This window comes from Orbicella franksi, chromosome 12 (genome assembly GCF_964199315.1).
Source record: "Orbicella franksi chromosome 12, jaOrbFran1.1, whole genome shotgun sequence".
Taxonomy (NCBI): Eukaryota; Metazoa; Cnidaria; class Anthozoa; order Scleractinia; family Merulinidae; genus Orbicella; species Orbicella franksi.
The window spans coordinates 26,457,305-26,479,695 of NC_138156.1; the positions used below are offsets into that span (position 1 = coordinate 26,457,305).

The 22,391-nt window shown below is 39.0% G+C and overlaps 2 protein-coding genes across 5 annotated transcripts; one reads left to right on the forward strand and one right to left on the reverse strand.

The window, feature by feature from the left end:
- The first annotated feature begins 277 nt into the window (after positions 1 to 277).
- LOC145463143 (cyclic nucleotide-gated channel alpha-3-like) lies at positions 278 to 17,023 on the forward strand. 4 transcript variants are annotated; one of them, XM_081446862.1, is made up of 13 exons: positions 278 to 799; positions 3,012 to 4,240; positions 7,553 to 7,611; positions 7,781 to 7,842; positions 7,935 to 8,023; positions 8,904 to 9,009; positions 11,783 to 11,937; positions 12,030 to 12,116; positions 12,985 to 13,081; positions 13,834 to 14,295; positions 15,026 to 15,130; positions 15,701 to 15,799; positions 16,635 to 17,023. In XM_081446862.1, exons 2-13 carry the CDS (start codon positions 3,081 to 3,083, stop codon positions 16,722 to 16,724), a joined length of 2,571 nt encoding a protein of 856 aa, XP_081302988.1. In that variant the 5' UTR covers positions 278 to 799; positions 3,012 to 3,080; the 3' UTR covers positions 16,725 to 17,023. The 4 variants fall into 4 exon arrangements, with proteins under 4 accessions (XP_081302988.1, XP_081302989.1, XP_081302987.1 ...); XM_081446863.1 differs by lacking the exon at positions 278 to 799 and adding an exon at positions 810 to 1,922; XM_081446861.1 differs by lacking the exon at positions 278 to 799 and having other exon boundaries at positions 2,112 to 4,240.
- A 1,200-nt stretch (positions 17,024 to 18,223) lies between these two features.
- LOC145463151 (serine/arginine-rich splicing factor 6-like) lies at positions 18,224 to 22,362 on the reverse strand. Its single transcript, XM_081446873.1, has 7 exons — positions 22,092 to 22,362; positions 21,544 to 21,614; positions 21,217 to 21,288; positions 20,615 to 20,684; positions 19,462 to 19,535; positions 19,176 to 19,269; positions 18,224 to 18,896 (listed from the first exon to the last, which is right to left on the reverse strand). Exons 1-7 carry the CDS (start codon positions 22,212 to 22,214, stop codon positions 18,537 to 18,539), a joined length of 864 nt encoding a protein of 287 aa, XP_081302999.1. The 5' UTR covers positions 22,215 to 22,362; the 3' UTR covers positions 18,224 to 18,536.
- Between the last annotated feature and the right edge of the window lie 29 nt (positions 22,363 to 22,391).

Sequence of the window (22,391 nt, forward strand, 5' to 3'; positions counted from 1 at the left end):
AGAGAAAATTATCTTTTCTCAAGATTGCTCTTGGGAAGGACTAGTGCGAGAAAATAAACGTTTTCAATTTCCATATCAAAGAAAACGGCCGACCTAAGGAAACTCAAAGATATTTTGATCACCAAAAAGCCTACGTACAACACATAAGATAAAATAGAAACACGTTCTGGGACTAAGTGCTCGTCTGATTTTAATGACCTTGATTTATTAATTCTCCGTGATGGAGTATTTATGGGAATGTTTCCGTGGTAGATTTTCACGAATACGCAACAGCAAGCTTTCGTGATGCCAGACATTACGAGTAACAGTCTTGCTGATTTTTTCAGGATCTGTTACGTGCAAATTTGCTATCGTACGTGCACAGGAAAGCACGTTTCGAAAACATCTGCAAGGGGTGTTATTTTTTCTCAGCAACTGAGAGAGCTTGGTGCATTTTGTTCCCACAAACTGTCGTAACGGGCGATACGCACTGACAAATAAATGCAAATTACTGATTGAAGAAGCACACCGGGAAAAATGTGTTTTTTATTACACGAAATAAAAGGTAAATCTTTTGTACTCTTACACAAAGATCGCGATAATTTCTTCGCCAATTCGATTGCTGTACATGAAATACATCGTAGTGAGCAATTTGTTAAATGGAGAGAAAACTAGTTTCGTTTTAATCACAAGATCTAAGGTAGCGGGTTTTGTTCCAGCTGTGACGTAACAGGCCGATCTGATTAGTGTCCCCGATAAGCTCTTTTTAATTCATAGAGTTCATTTATTTCACTTGAAGCCTGATGGAAGCAAGCCTGAGGTAAGCGAGACGTGAATGCAGTGTGATTGTTTAACAATGGTTAGAATACATTCTCGTTACGACTTGTATACAGTACAAGTTTCTCCAAACTAGGTTTGCTTTGCGCTTCTCATAAGTCTTACAGGTTAGAGCGTTTGTAACAGTGACAACTTTAAAATCATTCTTCTGTCTTAACTAAAACAGTAATGATAACTTTTTATTGTGCTACCTGCTTTAGCCGAGTAAGAATTAACTCAAAAACGTCAATTCGCCACCAAATCATCGAGTTCACAATGTTTTACTTTTTTTTAAAGTTCTAGCTTTTTGGCGAGCAGCATCTTTTTAAACTAATTCCTGACTGAGCTCCAAGCACCTTTGCTATCTCATCAATACACGGACGGATGCGAACAAAATGTTTAATTAAAAGTGCAAGAATCAATATTACAACTCGTTGTTGGAAGGTGACATGTTAATGTCTTCAGGTTTTTATTGATTTCTAGTTCTTACAAATTGTCGCATACAGGAAAGAATACATTTTATTCGAGAAAACTACCTTAAAATATAAATCTGAACCATACATTTTACTGTCTTGAAGTACTTTTCAATGAAGACTAAAATCTACAAGCATTTTGAATTACAATTTATAATACTGTGTCAATTGTCCTTTTTCAATAGTTTTGCCCCGATGGTCTTTTAATTACCATCGTGTTCTTTTCGCAAGAATAAATATGACTCGGCCAGCATACAAATCCTTTCATTGTTAGACCTTAAAATCGAGACCTCTTAAGTTCCAAATTTGCAACGCAAATTCTGTCATCTGCAGTAGCTCCTGGCAAACGAACAGTGTATTATTAAAATGATCATGCAATTGACAAGCGATGTGACATTTCAGGCCTGAATTAGCATCGAAATGGACACTGTCTATTGTCAACGAAGGACAATGTCTCAAAAGTAAGAGCAAATTGATTGATTAAAACTGATGAATCAAGAACACGGTTCTATGATGGCGAACGATCATCGAGTCTATTTATTCTCCCTCAATTGGCCAAGTAAACTAGCAATTCTTAAAGTACAAAAAATCTCATCTCTCACAGCTGCCACGTAGAAAGAGCAAACGTTACTAAGACAACAACGAAAATCAGTGGTAAGACGTTGGTGGTTTGCTCGTGCATAGGTAAAATATATAGTATTTAGAACAGTAGCGTTACCTAACTGAGCTCTTTATTTGTTGCTTAAAGCTACGTTACGCAAAAATTTTTGTGATTTTGTAAAAGGAAAGCTGTTGGTGTTGGCCCTTAGCTAAGTTAGTATTAATACGTGAAAACCAAATTTGAAATTTGAAATAGGAACTCAGTACTTCAACCAACTAGACAAAACTGTCGACATCTTTGTGTGATTTCAATTGCAAAACGCTAATTTGAACGTTGAAAGTATATAGCAGACCTTTCTTGTTTTCAACCCTCTTTTTCCTTAGAATCGGTTCACAAAGCCGTTCATATGTATTCTTCTTTTCGTTTGACAATGAACTATCTTGTAGTGTACATACAGACATAATTCTTAATGGCGTTGCTATGGCACGTTGTCACGGGCAGGTCGTTATAATCGCCTGGATAATTACATGATAAGATATTAACATTAATCGAGCCGCTTGATGGAAACAACTTGGGATTAGTCGGTTTACAAGGGACTTAATCCTCTGAGTTTACTCACTGAAACTTTCGTCTAAATTTAACCTCACTTTGTCATATTGTATTTGCATCTCACTAAGTAAGCTTTCCCTGAGTCATCAACAATTAGTCAGGATGGAATTGGTTTACAGGTAACATGATTAAAGAGCGGAGATCCACAGACTCGCTAAAAGTCGAGAATAGGTTTTTTCAATAAACGTGTAATGCACACAAAAGGCACATGATTGGTCCTTTGAGACACACGACGTCAATAGAATCGCGAGAGTGTTTAAATACCTTATTTCACATTAACATCAAAACTTGTTGTTTGAGCAGGCCTTAAACGAAAATAGACGAACAATAGCGAATTCAATGCGAGTGAAATAGACCCCTCGTTATCCTGAGGCTGAAAAGAATCGATTCGTTTCACCTCAGTAAGCTAATTTTACGTATGATACCATGAAAAGTGTTATTGTTGGACTTGTAATTGATTTGACTCGCGCGTCTGTGGTCCCTTGAGTGAGTTTACTGTATTAGTTGGTGTTGACGCGACAAATTGTTTATAGAGCTCTGAATCAAGGGTGACCGGACAAACTGAATCAGGATGAAGCCAGACGATTAACTGAAAGGTGACAATGGAAAAAGCTGTGAGGTTCGAGAACAATGAACAATCGAACGACGAAGATGAACTGCATAACACGGGACAAGCTTCAAATGGAGGACACAGCAACAGCAATAGCACAATAACAGAAGATAAAATAAAACACAAACAAAGCACTTTAAAGGACAGCGATAGCGTGGAATCTGTGGGAAGGTGGAGAACGGTGACTAAGCAAATCCGAAACGCGGTGTTTGTCAAAAACTCCGTGAAACCGTCAAGATCGCGACGGCGGTCAACGGTGAAATCTTCCGTTACTGTGGATCCGTTTCTTCAAAAGTTTAGCACTCGAGATAACAGAAAGGTTACTCCACCAAACCGAAAGAGATCTAAGGCATCGAGTAAAAGTTCCTCTACTGATAATGTACTCTCAAAGGTGAATTCCGCTGACGGTTCGCGCCGCGCTACTTTAGAAATCGAAAAAGAAATTGACAGTGAATTAGCAAGTGGCTCTGTATACGAGTACGACCAAACGATTCGTTGGAAAGACAAGAAGCCTATTTTCGATCCAGATGGTCTTCATCTTTGCGTGTGGTTTTATGTGCTTGTTTTTGCGATCCGCTATAACCTGTGGGCATTGATTACGAGAATAGCCTTTCCCGAAGCCCAGACTGGCGTTTTGAAGATAGTTTGGTTTCTCTTCGACTATTTTTGCGATGCCATTTACGCCCTGGATATGGCCATCGCCGCGCGAACTGGCTTTCTAGAGGAGGGAATTCTGGTAATGGACACGAAACGAGTGTATAAGCGATACATTCACTCAGTAGAGTTTATTGCGGACGTGGTGTCCTTGATTCCAACTGATGTTTTGTATGCCGCATTTGGACCTCTTCCGCTTCTCAGAGTCAACCGAATTGTTAAGGGATACAAAAGCTTTCGTATTAAATCCGTCATGGAGTCACAAGCGAACTATCCTACTTTCTTGCGCGTGTTCTTTCTAATGCACCTTATGTTTCTCCTCATACACTGGAACGCAGCGTTTTATTACATGATATCTAGAGCGGAGGGATTCGGAACTAATGAATGGGTTTATCAAGGGAACGGTTCCCTGTATCAGCAATATCTACAATCTTTTTACTGGTCCACGCTCACACTGACCGCCATAGGAGATCTGCCTCAACCGACCACAAATCTGGAGTGAGTATATGTTTTTCTTTTCAGTTTAAACTCGTACTTTTTAACATATATGTGGCTTAAGTAGCAGGTTTGTGTGTATGTTTATTTAGATGTTGTACTTGGCGTGAGAACCATGTGATAATTGTGGTATTGGACCCTCAAGTGAGTCGAGTGAATACAGTAGATCACACGCATGGAAAATTCTGCTTTTAGAAATTTTCAATGAAAGAGCGAGCGATCGCACGTAGTTTTGTTTTTAGAAAAGATATGTTACATTGATTATATTTTTAGTTTATTTATGTTCCTCTTCCGCCGAAGTTGAATTTTGTACTCAATTTTACATAATCTAAATATCCCTGATTAGCATTAGGCCTGAAAATAGCCCGAAAACCCACGGTGATAGAAACACGTTGCGATGAGCCGTTAAGGGTTTTAGAGACAGCCTGGATATCACAAGAGCGACAAAAGCGACTCCGCTACTCACTGAAGATGCGTGAAAATTTAATTTGCATTTGTCAGAGCTGGGAAAATAAAAACCTCTTTTCCCAAAGTTAATAAAATACAACGGCTTCCAATAAACCTATCACGCGCATAAGTTGAAAGTTGAAATTACGGTACTCAGTGATTGGCCGAGGGGCGGACAATACAAAGGATATCGAACATGAGTTTTTTTTTCTCCAAGCCAAGAGAAATCGTTTCGCAACCGTACTTGTTTCCACTCGTTTGATGAGTGGCAAAAATTCCGACTCTCATGAAAAAAGCGCGCAAAATGCGATATTTTACTTTTGTTTTTATACCGCTGAAAAGCGCCCAAACAAACTCTGTCATTTCCGTCAAAGCTTTTTCAAATATTGAGCACTTGCTGGGCTGTTCCTTTAGTGCGCTTGTATTAGCGAGTTACTAAGATCGCGTTCTCTCTAGGAGTAGAACTTGCACCTGCGGCTAAATTAGTTTGAAATGCGCATCGATTAACTTGAAACAAAAATGCAATATTTTCATCGACTTGGGTTGGAAAGGCATGTTCACTATACGTTAAAGAAATTTCGAAATCTTGTCTCGTTCAAGGCAAGCGAGAGACAGCTTAAACTACAAAAATTGTTCGTCTCCACCATGGCAGCGAAAGGCGTGAAATTGAGAAAAATATCTGTATGTATTATTAATTCAGAGTATTATTATGAAGATCGATTTTAGCGTGAATTTGCGATCATAATTTGTTTTCTTTGCTTGTGGTCGATTAAATTCGCAAAGTAGCCTTAGGAATAAATGTTTCTTTTTTATTAATTTTGCAAGCCGGCGACAGCTTATGAGATTTTTCCACGCATCTTTGTCGCTCAAAAAAGCAGCTGTTTTGATAGACCTTTTGCTTCGAGTCGAGTACTGAATATTCGAGGGTAGTAAATGTTTTTGTAACAGTGACTTAGCATTTTTTCTTGTCAATGAGGTAGACTTAAATTATTCTATTTCGTGAGTTTAGCTGATACGATATAATTAATGTTATTTTGAAGCTAAAAGCTGGAAAAAAACCCGAAAAAAAAAAGCAAAAAAAAGCAAACAATTTTCAGGCCTTCCTCTCGGAGCTTAAAAGTACCCTCAATCCATCTATTTGATGTTTGCTCAACCTTATTTTCAGCCATGGCAGTTCTTGGAAGATCTTGTCAATCAAATTTCAATCAACTTCCTTTCGCAATTTCAAATAACACACATACAAGCTTCTTTTTTTTAATAAAAAATGGTATTAATATGCATAATATCGCAGGTGCTTTATAGTTGTCGTGACAGGCTTTTATTTACACCGGGGTGCATGCCCTGGAAATCATCTCATTAGTGAAATGTTAAGGTCACTAAACATCAAAAACTATTTCAAACCGTGTTAAGCTGTTTAGCTTAAACAGCTTTTATCATGTTCAAAGTCCTGGCCAGAGCGGCAGGGATCTATTTTGGCAGCTTCACAAGTCCTTTGAATAGCATTATGTCTTGTCTTGCAGATTACGCCGGGTCGATTAAGAAAAGATAACGAACATTAGTGTTTTCAAGGACTTTTACATACTAAACACAATTTTTTTGCACCACTCTCGTAATCTTACACGCGTCTTATCTGTCTTTATCGACAGACAAATTAACATTGTCTGTTGTTTTACTGATTAACCTAAGCTCCGGTTTAATCTTACGAGTTCAATTGCAAACCCTGATCGCGTATACACGATAATCGACATGCCAATAAGCTGTCCGAAAGCTGGCTCGAAAGTAAATAACTGAAAATGAACGCTTGACGGCTGGATTTAGTCCAAGCTAACAAATGATGTGGACAGCCGATTCGCGCCATTTCAAGTTGAATCTCTCCCACACTCAAGCCTATGATTTATATCTTGTATATCTGTTGTGTTTCGTCACTTTTCTTTGCCTCATGGAAACTAGTGGACTTTCACAATTTTTGTCAAACTGCTTATCAAATTCACACCATCGCTTATAAATACACTGGCCTTTGTTCGAGTATGGATTACAAAGGATTTCTTTCCAAAACAATTAACATTGTACTATTGATTTCTTACGATTCGCAAAGAGTAAATTGAACTCTTCCGAAACTTGGTTTACAGTTGAAAATATATGCCTTTATACTTTATACGCTACAGAACGCAGTTGCATATTTGGTGACCTTTACGAACGCAAAATGGCGAAACGAGAATGCATGTGATTTGCTTGTATTTGCGCTTGCTTCCCTACATAAGCAGTGTCCACAGGCTAAACACCAAAGCAAAAATTCCTTTTGGTAAGGCGCTGTTAGGATAGTTCCAGCAAGCGATATGGCGTTGAAAAAAGACATAGCTAGAGAAAACGAAACGGACGATATACGTAAAAAAAAGTTTTGTCGAAATTACGACAACAGAGGAAAGATGTAAGCAATTTAAGGAGAACCTGAGTTTCTAATGTCAGAGCAGAGATTGATCTTTATTTAAGACCTCAAGATTTGACAGGCAAAAGGCTTCACCTCGAGAAACGGAGAGATGATCAGGTTATCAACAACTTTAACATTGTCTCGGTCCTTTTCACTTGCTGTGCATAACATTCCGGAAATAATGTTACATTGCTGTGATTGCTGCATTACTTCCTGTTCGTGTTTGTTGCGACTGGCTTGAAATGGCTATTATAATCAGTTTTGATTTCACAACACGCGAGATCTCTAACCTACTATGGAGAGATCAAATCAAGACACGCCTTGTCACTTTGTTCAAACGAATTTAGGAGAAACTACCTGCTTTATAAACCGCTAGGGCATTTGATAGTAGTTTTTTTGCCTGCTCTTTCGGTAATTTTAAATACTTTACCTTTTTTCAGATATGTTTACACCATCGCTTGTTACTTGACTGGTGTTTTCATGTTTGCCACTATCGTAGGTAAGCTTCACTAATTCAATGGGTGTGCTCCTGATGTACTGAACTACGTTCTCAGTTTGCCAGCTAGCGTGATGCAAAACCCGTGACGTAATCGACAATAATCACGCACGGTATGTTCATGCAGGCCACGAAAAGGTTTCCTCGTAATGGTTTTATGCATTTTCTTTAGGTAACGCAGGAAGCATTATTGTGAACAGAAATGCGGTGAGAATGGACTTCGAGAAACAAAGGGTGAGTAATTCTATCGACTATTTTCTGACGAAAGAGTACAGAGTAACGCTTATTTCACATCAGGTCGTTAATAATCTCTGTCACCCCGGCAGGAAAACACAAAACAGTATATGAAGAAGCATAATGTACCGAAGGACTTGCAAAGACGAGTGGTGATGTGGTATGACTATTCCTGGGCCAGGTGAGAGTTAATTTCACGGATAGTTAAGCAATTTAGCAGTGTCGACTTCAGCCTTGTGCACAGGGTCCTCGATAGAAACAGAGAACGTGTATTGTATACAAGGTAGAAGACCAATGTGCTTCGTTTTGCATGCAAGCCATAGCTTTTCAATAAAATCAGGGAACAACCTTACAGTGGCGTGTTTTTTTTTTCATAAGACAGACAGACAGACAGACAGAAGGAGGGGTAGGTTAAGCAGAAATATATAACTCATTGGCAGAAAGATACGATTTTCCCAATGGTTTGTTTGTTGTTTGTTTTCTTACAAACGCGATGACTGACTAACCGATTGACTGACTGACTGACTGACTGACTGACTGACTGATTGACTGACCGACCGATTGACTCACTGACTGACTGACCGATTGATTGACTGACTGACTGCCGACGACTGGCAAGTCGTAGACAAGTCAGTGTCGTCTATCGATGGATAATTATTACATGGGCTTTTTTTCCGCGACATAACCAAAAAGAAAAAAAGTTTTTGTCTACTGATTTAACGCTGTTGGTTTCTGTCGAATTCCATAGTAGCCAACACGGCCAGGGCGTTGTGCTCATAATCTAATTGTATGGCAATATCCGGTACAAGGCTGTGTACTCAGAGATCTCAGCGACGACGCATGAAATGTTTAACATTACCGTTTTTAACTCGTGAATTGCGATAGAATTTTACGAGTTGTTGGTGGGAAATTAATTATAGAATTATCTGTATAATGAGTGTTTGGGGAATTTTTGTTTATAATTTTCTTTTTTTTTTAAAGTGTTATAGTTGTGGTGTTCACCTCTTCAATTCACGAGTTTGCTCACAGAGCACTTTGATTAATTGTTTTTTCTATCCCAGAGGCCGAATGAGCACTGGAGGTGGAGATCTGAACTCTCTCACCCTTTTACCAAACAAACTGAAAACGGAGATTGCCCTGCATGTAAATCTTGAGACTCTGAGAAAGGTAAACCAGTCAAATTAACGAAGGACTCTCTTTGTAATCGACTAAAAAAATGCTCTAATTAAACTAAGGGAGACTAAATCTCATTTTCTTTTACATTCACTGTCGACACATAGTCAACTACGGTAGTCAGGAAAATCATTAAGAACCGTGTTTATTCGATTAAGCGCCTAGGGCGCTTATTCGAGGTGGGCGCTTATTCGAGGCTGGGCGCTTATTAAATTTTCACCATTTTCAGTGAGTAAAAAGTTTATTTTCTAACAAAACAAAAAATAAGAACAAAACATGACAAAATGTTTAAAGCATATGAATTGTAACTGTTCATTGGTCGGTTTATGCCCGGGACTTGTTGTGCCAGGAACATTCAAAGCGCGGACACCAAGCAGGGCCATTGCCGCGACGTTTGAGCGGGAGATTTTGCGGCTGAAAGAACTTTGCGTCCACATGGACATTTCAGTTGAAACTTTGAGAAAAATTCCAACGTTGTCATAAAATTTTCAGACAATGAAATTAGAGATTGTAGCCATTAAAGAAATACCGTAATAATCAATACTCATATTCCTCTTGAGCACTTTATCTATTTATTTATTTTTTTTTGGGGGGGAGGGCGCTTATTCGAGGTGGACGCTTAATCGAATAAACACGGTAATTAAGTAAGTTCAAATTCTTGTAGCTGGTAGCAGCAACACTGTAAATTCTTTTCTTAGGTCCTGTCCACACTACGCCGGAGAATGATGAAAACGAAGCTTTACTTCTACTGTTAGGCCTACAGTCCACAAAAACCCGTCGCAAAAACAGAGCTTTTCGAAAACGTTCTTCAGATCGGAGGAATTTGAAAACGCCGACTTTGCGTTTTAGTGTGGACGTAAAAAGAATTAACTAGTGAGAAAATCTCAGATAGTGCAGAGTGTAATTTACATCTCTGATGCAGTAGTCACCCCTGCTGTTCTCTCCGTTGGTAGTCAACTAGGCCTTATTCCCTTAGCAGAATATGAGCGGACAAAAACTTGATAAGACATAATCTTAGCCGTGTGTATGCTTCATGTTTGTGTTTTGCCCAAAAATAACTTACAATTACCATTTTGTCAAGACGGTTTTAAATTTATTGTGATATTTTATCTTGAGTTTCGTTCATTTTGTCGCATTACTTTTCATACCAACGTTTGTAATTTGATACTTTTGTTTTCCTCGCCAATGTACGCAACAAGATACCTTTGTTTCCACGAAAATATAACAAAGATGTGTATTTTTTTAACTTACTGCTGGAGATAAATGGAATATAAAAGCTAAATATCTGCTGAAAAGTCGAAGAGGAACGATTTTGTTTTATTCAAAACGTAAATTTTCACCGATAAACAAGAATTAATCTAATTATCAAATAGTCACGTCGAATCACGGAATAGTGCGTTCTAATTCTGTTGCCAGCCGAGTTGGTGTAAACAATAAAACCACATCAAACTAATACACAATGCTATTGAGCAATACAACTGAGGAGCGTTTCAACGAGAAATATTGAAGGTCGAGATCTTTACTTGACCAAAATTATATCCCACATCGGTGAGCGAGTCACTTCATCGACTGATGAAATTAATTGGAGGTTTCAGTAAGTGCCACGGAGTCTGTGGCAATAATAACGAAGTTTCTTTTGTCACAAATTTACTAGTTTTCCTCGCAATTAACGCGGGAAAGTTTCGGCTGAATATAATCTTTGGGTTCTCTTTCATAGAAGAGGAAATAAACAAGCTGCTATGGAGAAGCAATATGTTCCGATTCTCTATTTTAACCCTGGCAAACACACAATAGTTATAAAACAGCAGACGACATTTCTTGAATAGAGCTAGGGAAGATTCCAGAAGATACGCAGTCACAGCAACGTTCTTTGGACTAAAAAAGGAGAACTGACGTTACCTGAAATATAACTGCTATCCCCAGCCAAAACGAGAGTGTGATATCACTCATTACAAAAAATTAAAAAAATTAAAAAAAAAAACCGTGCATCTGAACTCGAGAACGGAGTTTATCACACTAGCAATGCTAGAACGCGTGCATCTTATATGCTATGAAATGTATCTTTCACCTAACATATAGTCGACTTTGACGCTAACTAATCTGTGCATGCGTTTGGAGCAAATTGCTTCTGTTCTTGAGAGAATGGCACCACAAGGATAGCATGAGATTTGCAAAACCATATATATATTTTTGCCATATTATCGAAGAAGGCAACGTAAATATGACACATTTTGCGTAGTGCACTCGGGTACCTACTGCACCCAGCCCCCCTTCCCGCAAGGCTAATTGATTAATTGAAACTAATTAATTAAACAAACATTAAAGTTTACACCTTATGGGGTTAGCGAGTTAGTGTCTTAGCGAACAGCAACCCCCTAAACCATCCCAATAGTGCACTCTGCACTAAAAGTGGAGCTTTTCGAGAACGATGACGTCATGATAATCACGTGACTGTTCCTGCCAGTATTTTCCTCAAACACAAATCCAAAATGACCCGTAGTGTGGACCGATAACATTTGATGAGTTTCCAGATCAGAGTTAAATCTTCGTTTTCAAACTTCTCCGGAGTAGTGTGTGGACGGGGCCTTAATGTCATCGTGTAGTTTTGTTGATTGCGAAAACCTGGAAAAACGTGGTAAAAATCCGCTCCTCGATCGACAACATCAAGTCCTGCCAGGGTCTTCTAAGCATCGAAAATGAACTGAGAATTTTCTAATTACATATTCAATCTTGATATTGTTTGATGATCCATTTCTTAATTTCTAAGGTGACGTTCTTGCAAAAATGTCAACCGGAATTTCTGCACCACCTCGTCTTGCAAATGAAGCTGAGAATATTCACCCCAGGCGACCTCGTTTGCAGAAAAGGGGAGGTTGCGCGAGAGATGTACGTCATAATAGACGGAAAAATCGAGGTTATAGGGTAGGAATGATCAAAAAATGCTCCTAAAATGTTTTTTTTTCGTGAAGCATTGAACAACTGTTATTGATTTATAAATATAACGATATTTACAGAGATCAAGGCCAAGTACTCAAAGTTCTCTCAGGTGGAGATTTCTTCGGTGAGATTGGAATTCTCAGTTTGAGTGAAGGTCAAAACAGGTGAGAGCAGAATGCATTAATTGCAAAAAAGTTTGGACGACTTAACATGATTTCGGCCCAAAAAAAGTGTCCGACAAAGAAACCGTGCGAAATTTTAAGCGTCCGAAATATTTACATTACAGTATAAAACTTTGAAGTAGCTTCAAAGCTCCTAGTTTCCTTTATGTCGGGCTTTAAGGAACGAACTCTAGTTGAAACACTGCTTGACATACGTAACGACTTGATATAATCTGTGTTACGTTCTCGTCGGTGCATCTCTAAAGCCTTGAGGCTGCAGTAAAACTGTCATTTCACAGATGTTGTTTCAGTCAAACTCTTGTTTTGTAGGCCTAAATTTACTTTAGTTATATTTCAACAAAGTGTCCGAAATTTTTGTCCGAAATTTTTCTGAAATGCCGGAGATAAAAAGTGTCCAAAATAAAACGTCCGAAACTTTCTTCAAGTAATGTAAAACATTTTGAAGAATGAAGTGCAGAAAAAAGCGCTGCAGCCTTCTGAACCACACGGCTGGGCTTCTCTTCGAATTCTTTCGTATAAAGCAAATAGATGTTTGTCCATTGAGAAATTCCCTCTAGGATTACTTTTATTTTTATCTCAGTTGCCTAAACAGTCTGTCAGTATCCATTTTTACCTCTGGATGGAGCGCGGCACTTTGGTTGTAAAAAACTCTGACGCCTATGGGTAACACGGGTTAATATTATGGCGACGACGATTTCCCGGTTGCCAATAATTTAATGCACTGAAGCACCATCGAGGCCAAGCATCCCATCTAAACAGAGTACGAATAGTCCTGAAGGCGCTTAACCTGGTTTAACCGAGTTATAATTTACCGAGGCGCGTTAAATTTTATACTGTGTTTTCTCCGCAGACGAACAGCCGACGTGCGGACTATAGGATATGTGGAGTGTTTCGTTCTTGCAAAGGGAGATGTTCTGTCCGCCATCAGAGACTACCCCGAGGCACAGGTAAAGAAAAACGCCGAAACATTATTGGGGACGAGAAAATATACAAGCTTCGTTTTCTAGTTCCAAAAAATAACTTTATATATCTTTCCAGAACAGCAACATAACTCGAGCGTTTGTTCATTTAGCGTATAAGAACGTGGTAAGAAAGAATCCCAAATGTTGCGCGCACTACTGTTACACAGCTAGCTATTATTTGCTGTCTTTTGGTTAGCTAGTGTCTAATACAAAAGAAATGCACTATTATTTTGTTAACTTAATTGTCACCTGTAACACCCTAAAGAGCTGTGGCATTCTTATCGGTGACTTGATTTAGTACTGTTGCCATTTTGTTCACGTATTTGTTAAATTATGCACGTTTGTCGTGTTAGCGTTGATTTGTGAAGCTTTGCGGCGTTTGGACTCGTCGGCTAAAGTTTAACTGCTTTTGTGCCGGTACAGTGTTAGTGTGCTTTCAAACCTTGCAATGTTACTCCTTACAACAATTACATTACTCCCACTTTGTCACGACTGCTCCAAGGTTGACTACACTAGGTCGACTTTTGTGGGTTTGGCCATGCCACAGTGCCATGTCATGTCATGGGATGTGAACCTCCAGTCCTGCAAGGAGCCATATAACAATGGCCTCTCCTGTGAGGGTCATGTAACTATGGACCCCCATTTAAATAGGGTGCCTGTAACCGTAACCCCTTAGGTGTCTCCATCTGGGAAATTCAAAAGCAGTTTGTTTTCCATCTTAATATTTTTTACCGTAGGCCGTCCTTGCCGAATATGGTAAGAAACGTCTGGAGCGACAAAACAGCTGTCAAGATCCACGCCTTGTGGATATGGACGACAGTGGGAGAGAAAATCAAAGCATGAATGTTGACGCTAATGATAACACGGACAATGACTTACTCGCTCAGAAGACATATCACCTCCTGAGTTTATCACCAGCTAACTGTGTTCCAAACGGACATTACAAGCGACCACGCTTGTCATTCGGTCACGCTTCTCAGCAGCCGTCAGGTCGAGCAGTCTTAGAGCCGATTCCTCTGGCTAAATTGAGCAGATCAAGAAGACTTTCTAGCGAGGCGGTAATACAGCTTGCGGAGACTTGCAGTAAAGATAATTCCGAGGAAACGCCAAGCAGCAGTGACGAGCTTCTAACAAAGATGTTTAATAATTCGTGTATGGAGGCGTTGAACCTTCTCAAGAAAGCTTATGACCAGAAGCTGGTAAGTGTTGTTATTATCCCGATCAGGTTCCGACTTATTTTTCACACAATGACCATTATAAAATAAAAGAAACCGGTCAGTAGAAACGGGAAGTTATCTTCATGGGTCCCGGTTCACTTTGCCGCTCAGCCTTCGTTTTTTGTTGTTGTTAAAAAAGTGTCCTTTACTCTGAAAGACCTGCAAGTAATCTGAAAGCTTTCCCTACTTGTGTTCTTTCCCGAAGATGTTTCTTTGAGCACCGCGTGAAATTCAGTCAATACGGCATGAGTAACTTTAATATTCAAGTCAGTTAATTTTTAAGTCATGTTTGTGTTAAGGGAACATTCAGTAATTTAAAACGAGAAGTGAACCTCTGTGGGAAATGCATAGCTTGGTATGTAGCCAAGCTTACTCCTAAGGCTTTTCCCTTAGATATTGGAAAAGACCTGAGAAGTAGGTTGGCCATGGAAATCTGTATATGGCCGCTACTTAGCAGGAGCAAAACGGGGCAGAGGGGCAGGGGGAGAACAGGGATGGAAGAAGTGGGAACTGGGAGAGAGGAAAGAACACGTTCCTTCCCCTTCTTTCTCGCGTCTTTTGACTCCCGCACTCCTCCCCAACTCCTTCCCCGTTTACGCAGGCTAGGATGTGTTTTTTTTTTTTTCTTTTTGTGTGTGTGTGTGTGTGTGTGTGTGTGTGTGTGTGTGTGTGTGTGGATCATTTAAACTTTGCTAATTCTTTTCCATTTAAGGTAAAAGAAGTAAGTAATGTCAATAGCACACTAAAGAACATTGAAGAAGATTCAAGACGAAAAGACGAGCAAATCTCTTACCTAAAAAGCCGGTTAATAAATATGGTAAGTGGCCAGAGACACGAAGGAAGAGCGAAGCCGGATGAAAATCGTTTTTCTAAGATCAACCTGCAATATTTAGAACTTAGCATTATTTAACATCCATTCTCAATCTACTGGTCAAATTGGAAACCCAGCTCATTCACATTCACACGACACGCAGTGATAGCCTGTTCGCGAGGCACTGGTGTCGATTGCGATGATCTAAAAATAAAATCACATAGCAGTTTTGCTGGAGCTCTCTCTTGGGGTCGTTTATACTCTCTTGAAGTAATATATCAAACACGAAAGACCGTGTTTGACCACATTTCCAAACACAGAGAAGAGAGTTGAAAATACGACGCGTAGCGGAGTATTTTTGACGAACTTCGAGATGTTTAGAAATGTGGTCAAACACTGTCTTGAGTGTTTGATATATCTTCCCAATCAGAACTAAAACTAAGGAGAAAACGGACAAATAAAATTACAATCATTATTTTCACCCCATTAGGTTAATTTCTAAAGAATCATATCAAAGCCCAAGATCATGAATTACTTTCGGACGTGCTAATTTTGTCCCAATTTTCTTTTACTCAGGAGAAAGAACTTGAAAAATGGAAATGTCGAGTAAAAGATTTGGAGTCAGAAAATTTCATCAAAGAGCAGACTATAAGACAACTTCAGGAGCAAACCGAGGTAAGCCGAAGAGTTATTTCAGGCCCGGCCGTCCCCTCCCCGCGATGCCTGCGTATTTAGAAATTTCATCCAATAGTTTGTAAACACATTAAATATCTAGCCCGACTTCTTCCACAGCTCTCATTAGCGGTGAAGTACTCATCTTAAGGGAACACCGTCATGAGTATGTATTTGCCGTAAAGTTTCTAAAAGCCAATGAACATTTAATTTACATCGACGGAAACCTAAAAATAAGCTACAAAGAAGTTGTTCATTTATTACTGAGTTGGACACATGAAGGTTGTAACGTGAAAAAGACGGGCTCACATTTCAAAGTCCGCGCTTGTGTCTTGAAAAAACTAAAAACAGTGGTTTTCTCTACCTTCAATAGTTCACTTAAAATCTGATCTAGCTTGGTGTTCTATACGCGTTTAGTGTCAGTCACATCTAATCATAATTTTGACAACATTTTGACTAAAAAGCCAGCAAAATCGCCGTAACAGTGCCCCTTCTAAGGGGCCTTCTTGTAGGATAGAAAGAAGATACTGAAACGCGCAGCCTTTCCTCGTTTTTGTTAGTTGAATATCAATGTTCACGTTCCTTTTTTCAGCTACCAGGCTGTCTCTTCAACGTACACAGAAGTGCCAGACATGTTTTCAATCTGTAAGTTATCAGAGCGATGTGTTTCGGTGTCAAGCACTTGCACTTGCCCAAAAATTCACCGCACTGAGATTAACGCGGAAATAACGATGTTAACGTACTTAGTTCAAAATAAATCACTCTCCCCCTCCCCCGGCAAGTTGCAATAAAGCTATAAGCTAGCTTACAATTAAAACAAACACACTTTTCATTTCAGGGAGGGGATAAGTCATCGAGATCAAGAACTATAAGCAGCACCGTGAGTTCATCGTCTCTAATAGAAGGCGAGATGACCACCTACTGCTGACAGTAAATTCGTCAATACAGCTACTATTTGACTGAGAGGTTTTGCCAAGGATTTGTTTTCAAGAGTAAGCTTCCAGTTGGAAAGAGGTGGTATAAAATGTACAACCTTGTCTCTCGAAGATGGTCGGCAAAGTTTACGTGACATGTACTCATTCCGAAAACCAGAAATAGTTCTAGCGTTGCGTGACAAAGAGAGGGCCAGGACTGGACTAATGAGCCCCCCTCTACAAGCTCCTGTATTTAAGTTCCCGAGATGCTACCATATTCCTAAATTCTGGGATTATTGGTCACGAAAATGTTTGGCTTAGTAGCAGAGCCGGGGGGAAGTAGGAAGAATGGGGGGGGGGGGGGGCGGGTGCAGTAGACAGCCTCGTCTTAATTTAACCCCGCTGATACTGGGATGAACTTGTTGTCAGACTACAGAGCATAACCTTAAGGTTTTGTAAGAAGATAGTTCCTTATTGCTAAAGATTACTTGATTTTCAGTGCAGCCCCTCACAAAATTGCTAAGGAAATTGCAAGTTGCCATTGAAAAACAATGCTTAACCTTTTCATATGTAACATGAAAGATTATTTAAATAAAAGTTTTATTTATTTTAAAGAGCATTTATCTCCATAAATTATTGCCCAATATACTTTAGTAGTACAAAATTAATATCATTAAAAAGGTGTGCAAAGCCTGGCCCATCTATATGGTTAGCAGCACAATTTAGGTTTTTAAACAATGACAAAAAAACTTTCTTCAAAATAATACAGTCTACAATTAGTTTGTCTGTGTGGCCTAATGCTCCGTGGCTTGGAATCCCGATCGAGCAGTTCAGTTTCAGCCCCTTCCACAGCCACCATATGTTCTTGGATAAGATTATTTTTCATATTATTTCAATGCTTCTCACCATCCAAGAGTACAAATATGTGTAGATAATAAGGAGTCAGGGCAACTAAGATGTACATGTAATGCTGAGGAACTGGTTGTTACGCTTTACAGTATGTCAAAGAACCAGAATAAGGTGCTGAGGGTTTATCTTCTTTCGAATATGGCTGTGGCATACTATGGAGATAAGCTATGCATAGCTGGAGCACTTATGTCCCTAATGTTGTGTTCCCAATGCAATCACCGTCCCTTCTCAAATGCAATTGTTTTTTGCTTTTTCATGCTATATTCTAAACGAAATAGAAGATAGTGTTCCTGTTTTCTAAGAAAATCATGCACTTTTGAAGCCTAGAAAAACTGCTGAATGCACTTGTACATGTATTGTATCTTACTTGTGTTCACAGTGATTTTTCTATACAGTACCTCAAGCATACATTTTTTTTTAGGACATGGAACACAACCTTCTGTTTGGTAAAATAATATTGTTTCTCTGTACTCTAGCAAACACAGATTAATAGCGTTTCTGGTTCAGCTCTTCGCGAAATTCTTTCCAACCAACATTTGCACACTATGTGATTTTTATAGACAACTAGGTGCACACACATTGCAAGAAGCAAGCCTTTCAAGTCTTCTGGAAATGAATGAAAAATCTTTAATTTGATCTGAACAAATCACATTACAACTAAGGAAAGTGAGATAAAAACAAAACTGTTAAATTTTCATTCAGATATAGGGATTTACAAATCAATGCTTTCAGCAAGTATTCTAAAAACAACAGACAGTGCAACAACCCTTAAAACTAGAAGGACATACTATCAAGGCAAAGCCAAAATGTATTGTGATTGTATATAAATAGAATGATTGCAAGAAACTAATGTCTCACAAGAGAATCTCTAGATAGAGTTCTATCAAAGGTTCGCAAGCCTGGGAGGACTGTTCAGCTTACTGCGGCTCAGCGTCAACATCTGCCGAATTGTGATTCTGATTCTCGTCTGCTTCACGTTCTGGAGAGCCAGCTTTTTCATTTCTTGGTGATCGAGAAGGAGAGCGAGAGCGTGATCGAGACCTGGACTTCTGTGGGGATTTTGATCGAGATCGTGACTTTGAACGGGACCTGGACCTTGAATGCCTGGGTGACTTGGAGTGCGATCTGTTGTGTCGTGGTGATCTAGATCGTGATTTGGAGCGTGATGCTGACTTAGAGCGGCGGTGGTGTGATCGTGAACGAGACCTGGAATGTGAGCGGTTTTTCGATCTCGATCGGCTCCTTGATCGTGAACGAGAGCGAGATCTTGGGCTTTCCTGTGGAGAGGATAAATTAAATTTATTAGACCTGGTTAAGTTTCTACAGTTCTTTTTGAAACACAAAGATGTGAAATAATCCTCTTATTTTAACCATCTTGCACAGTACCATACTGGGCAAATATCATAGAGAAGTGTGTGAATTTGAGGTGATAGATTGCATGCTTCTCACTACATGTACACTGAGAAAGGAAATTGTTTCATGTGCTAAAAAAGCTCTAATAGTGACTTTGAAATAAAGGCACCAAGTTCTAACAGAAATGCTATGGATACACTTACGTCAACAAGCCTGATGCGCTTTCCATTCAACTCAGTGCCGTCCAGTTTCCTTACTGCATTTTTTAGGTCTCTCTTGGTTGCAAACTCTAAGGTGCTAAAAAGTCAAAAGCAGTCCCTTGTTAGAATGAAAAACTGACAAACATTATTCACTGACTCTGAAGATGACTTCCACTCAGGTTGTCGAAACGTCAGTCAGCAATAACAACTCTTTTCAGAACTACCCTCACCAGGATGATCACACTATACACACTTCTCTAACTCGGTGTTACAACATCAAAGAACTTACCCCTCTCCCTGTCTCTGTTTGTGGGCATCTCCATAAGTCACCTCTCCAGCTTGGCGTGCATAATCTTTTAAGTCCTATTAATAAGGTACAGTTTGTAAACCAACACAGTCCATTTCTAAAGGCTTATTTACTATAACCACAAGATTTACTACCTTAATATTAAGTTACCTTGACATATTTAATGGTAGACTTTAGAAGTAGCTGAGCTCTGTCAAAGGAACTTTCATATCATTTGCAACTTGGCTTAACTTAAACATTTTCATTTGAACAGAAGCTCTTTATGGAGTAACCAAAAATTAGCCAGGAAGATTGAATTCTGGTTTGCCCAGTCAGTTATCAAGAAATAACAGGGTCACCATATCACTGTGAGAAATTGAAATACTACAGCTAATAATCTCAGAGGGGTCCAGCATCTTTGATTTACAATGCACAGGGTGCACGCATCAATCGTCATTGGCCAAGAAGTGTTTTTGCCTCATGCCTTTGTGAAAACTCGTCTCGTCATGACTGTATGTATTGACTTCTGATGGCATCTGAGCATCAAAACCACTCATCCATCAGAGGTGAACGCTTCTAGTTTCAATCATCTAAGCATCTGTGACTACCCTCACATCAACCCTCATGACAAGTGCGTCTTGCAACTGAAAATATTTGAAGGCAATCTATGAATACTTATCAAGACTAGAATTTAACCAGCTTGCTTTCAGTGTGCTAGATACTAATGTTTTATGTCCAAAGACTCTTTCCAAACACATTAAAATTGTTTCAAATACAAAATTCTCCTGTAAATACATGTAGTTTAGACTACATGTATTTCAAACAGAGCAATGTGGAACTGAAAACAAAAATATGACAGAAGCCTGACTACACAATTTTGTCAGTTAGTTTTACTAAAAGAAATAATGGACAAAAGGTACAATAATCTAAGTTAAACTAATGAAAGTTAAAACTAAAATCTTAATATGGGCCAAGAGGTCCAGCAGGCCAACCTTATCTCCAGTTTCCATTAATGAAAACCAATGAAATACTGTACATGATTTTCTACCTTCACATATAATGCCATCACTCATGACCCAGTTTTATCTTTTAGTGCTTGGTGATACAAGTAACAAAACATTCTGTTTAAGAACTTACTTCCCTATCCTGAACTTACCTGCCAACTGATGCGTGTCGATAAATTTTCCACAGTGATGCGCCAGGGTGTTCTTACAGGCGGGCCGTACCTAACATTGGCACAAACAAAACCAATTCTTACTTGCTTTTCAGTTATTTGATAGAACAGCTTGAAGGGTTGAACCAGGAGACAGGGAGGACAGGGGTGGATGAAGGGATATCTCATCTTATGAATTCCATGTTCAAATCTTGATTTTCTGGGCATTTCAATTAACTGCCTCTCTTTCTGTGTGGTTCTCAGTTCTGGTTCACTTACATTCATTACTTGATTACCACTTTTGCATGTTCCAATGACCCATTATTATCAAGATTTGACTGTATCAGTGAAAATTACTCTATAAATAATAATGACAAAGTAATTAGGAAGCTTGAATGCAGGAGCCTAGTGAAGGTTTTCAGCAAGAAGGTGAATGTTTTGTACAAGTGAGAAAAACTTTTTGAACTAACTTCTTCACCAGAAAAACTTCCCCCTAGATTTTCAAACCAGACAGGCAAAATCATCCAGACAGCCAGTCACTTTGTGGTGCCAGCCCATAAATTAATCCCCTGAGAATGCATCTCTTTTTTTTTCACTGCACTCACTTATCTCTGGCCCTTGACTTGCGACCACCACTGAAGCCTCTTGCTGTTCCTCGAGAATGTTCCACAAGAATTCTGAAACAAATAGAAACTAAAATCAAATGTCTGTAAATAAAACTAACAGACAGTAATTCTTATACAGTTAGGTTCCTAGTGAATAACAAACATATTAATTACATGAGTGACACAGTAATGCTACTTTTCAAGAAGCTCAACCTCCTGGCTTATAAAGTGAGTTGAAAGCAACTAAACTGAATGGGATAAGAACATTTCTTGTAAAGTTCCAACCACTCAGAGTATCCTGTTTCAGAAATTCTTTGCTCTGCTTACCTTTCTCCCATCATTTCTTTTCCATTGCATTCATAAACAGCATCATCAGCATCTCTGGAGTCCTCAAATTCCTGGAAAATGCAGAAAACGTCACATTTTCACTAGTTCACTAAATACAGACACCTGCTTAATATGTGGGCACTTTTGGTTATCATAGTGGTATGCATATCAATGAACAAAAAAACAAACAATGAACTTGCTAAAACTGAACTAGCCGTGCTCACGAAATGGCGTAACGTTCTCAAGAACTTTTACAAATAAGCTACATGGTTCTGAACGAAATCTAGGTCTACCGCTATGCGTAAACTTTCACGATATGCACAAATTTAACGACACTGCTAACCGCAAAGTTTTCATTCTCCATAATTCTTTTAATAAAAGATGTGGGGCGTTCAATGACCAAAATCAACATGACTAATTTATTCAAGATTCCCATTTTCGACCATGTGCTCTGAGAAACAATCAACATATTCCTATCACAAAACTGCATTCACTATTAAATTAGGAACATGTAAAAAAAGTAAACTAGGTAGATTCTAACACCTTACCACAAATCCGTATCCGTTCTTCAAGTTGATCTCTCGCAGTTTTCCGAAACCGCGGAAGAATTTGTCTACATCGCGTTCCCTCGTACCGTAGGGCAGTCTTCCTAAATAAACACGGCAGCTCATGATTTAAAACGGCAAAAATTTACACTCAAACAATCTTGAACGCCAATTAAAAGACTAAGAAACGTTTCTCAACGACGCTCAAGTTATTCCGATTAAATCGAAGAGCACGATTGTAGTAAAAACAGGAACACCTCAGAGCGAAACCGACTGCTCAAAATGGCGGCTTCAAACGAAGTT

Bases quoted from the DNA above. Each gene is read 5' to 3' on its own strand.
- LOC145463143 (XM_081446862.1), top strand. From the start codon at position 3,081: ATGGAAAAAGCTGTGAGGTTCGAGAACAATGAACAATCGAACGACGAA. The intron at 8,024-8,903 runs GTGAGAGTTAAT...TTTCTATCCCAG, and splicing joins TATGACTATTCCTGGGCCAG to AGGCCGAATGAGCACTGGAG. The intron at 15,800-16,634 runs GTAAGCCGAAGA...TTTTCATTTCAG, and splicing joins AACTTCAGGAGCAAACCGAG to GGAGGGGATAAGTCATCGAG.
- LOC145463151 (XM_081446873.1), bottom strand. From the start codon at position 22,214: ATGAGCTGCCGTGTTTATTTAGGAAGACTGCCCTACGGTACGAGGGAA. The intron at 21,289-21,543 runs GTAAGCAGAGCA...TATTTGTTTCAG, and splicing joins AAAGAAATGATGGGAGAAAG to AATTCTTGTGGAACATTCTC. The intron at 18,897-19,175 runs GTAAGTGTATCC...TCCTCTCCACAG, and splicing joins AGCGCATCAGGCTTGTTGAC to GAAAGCCCAAGATCTCGCTC.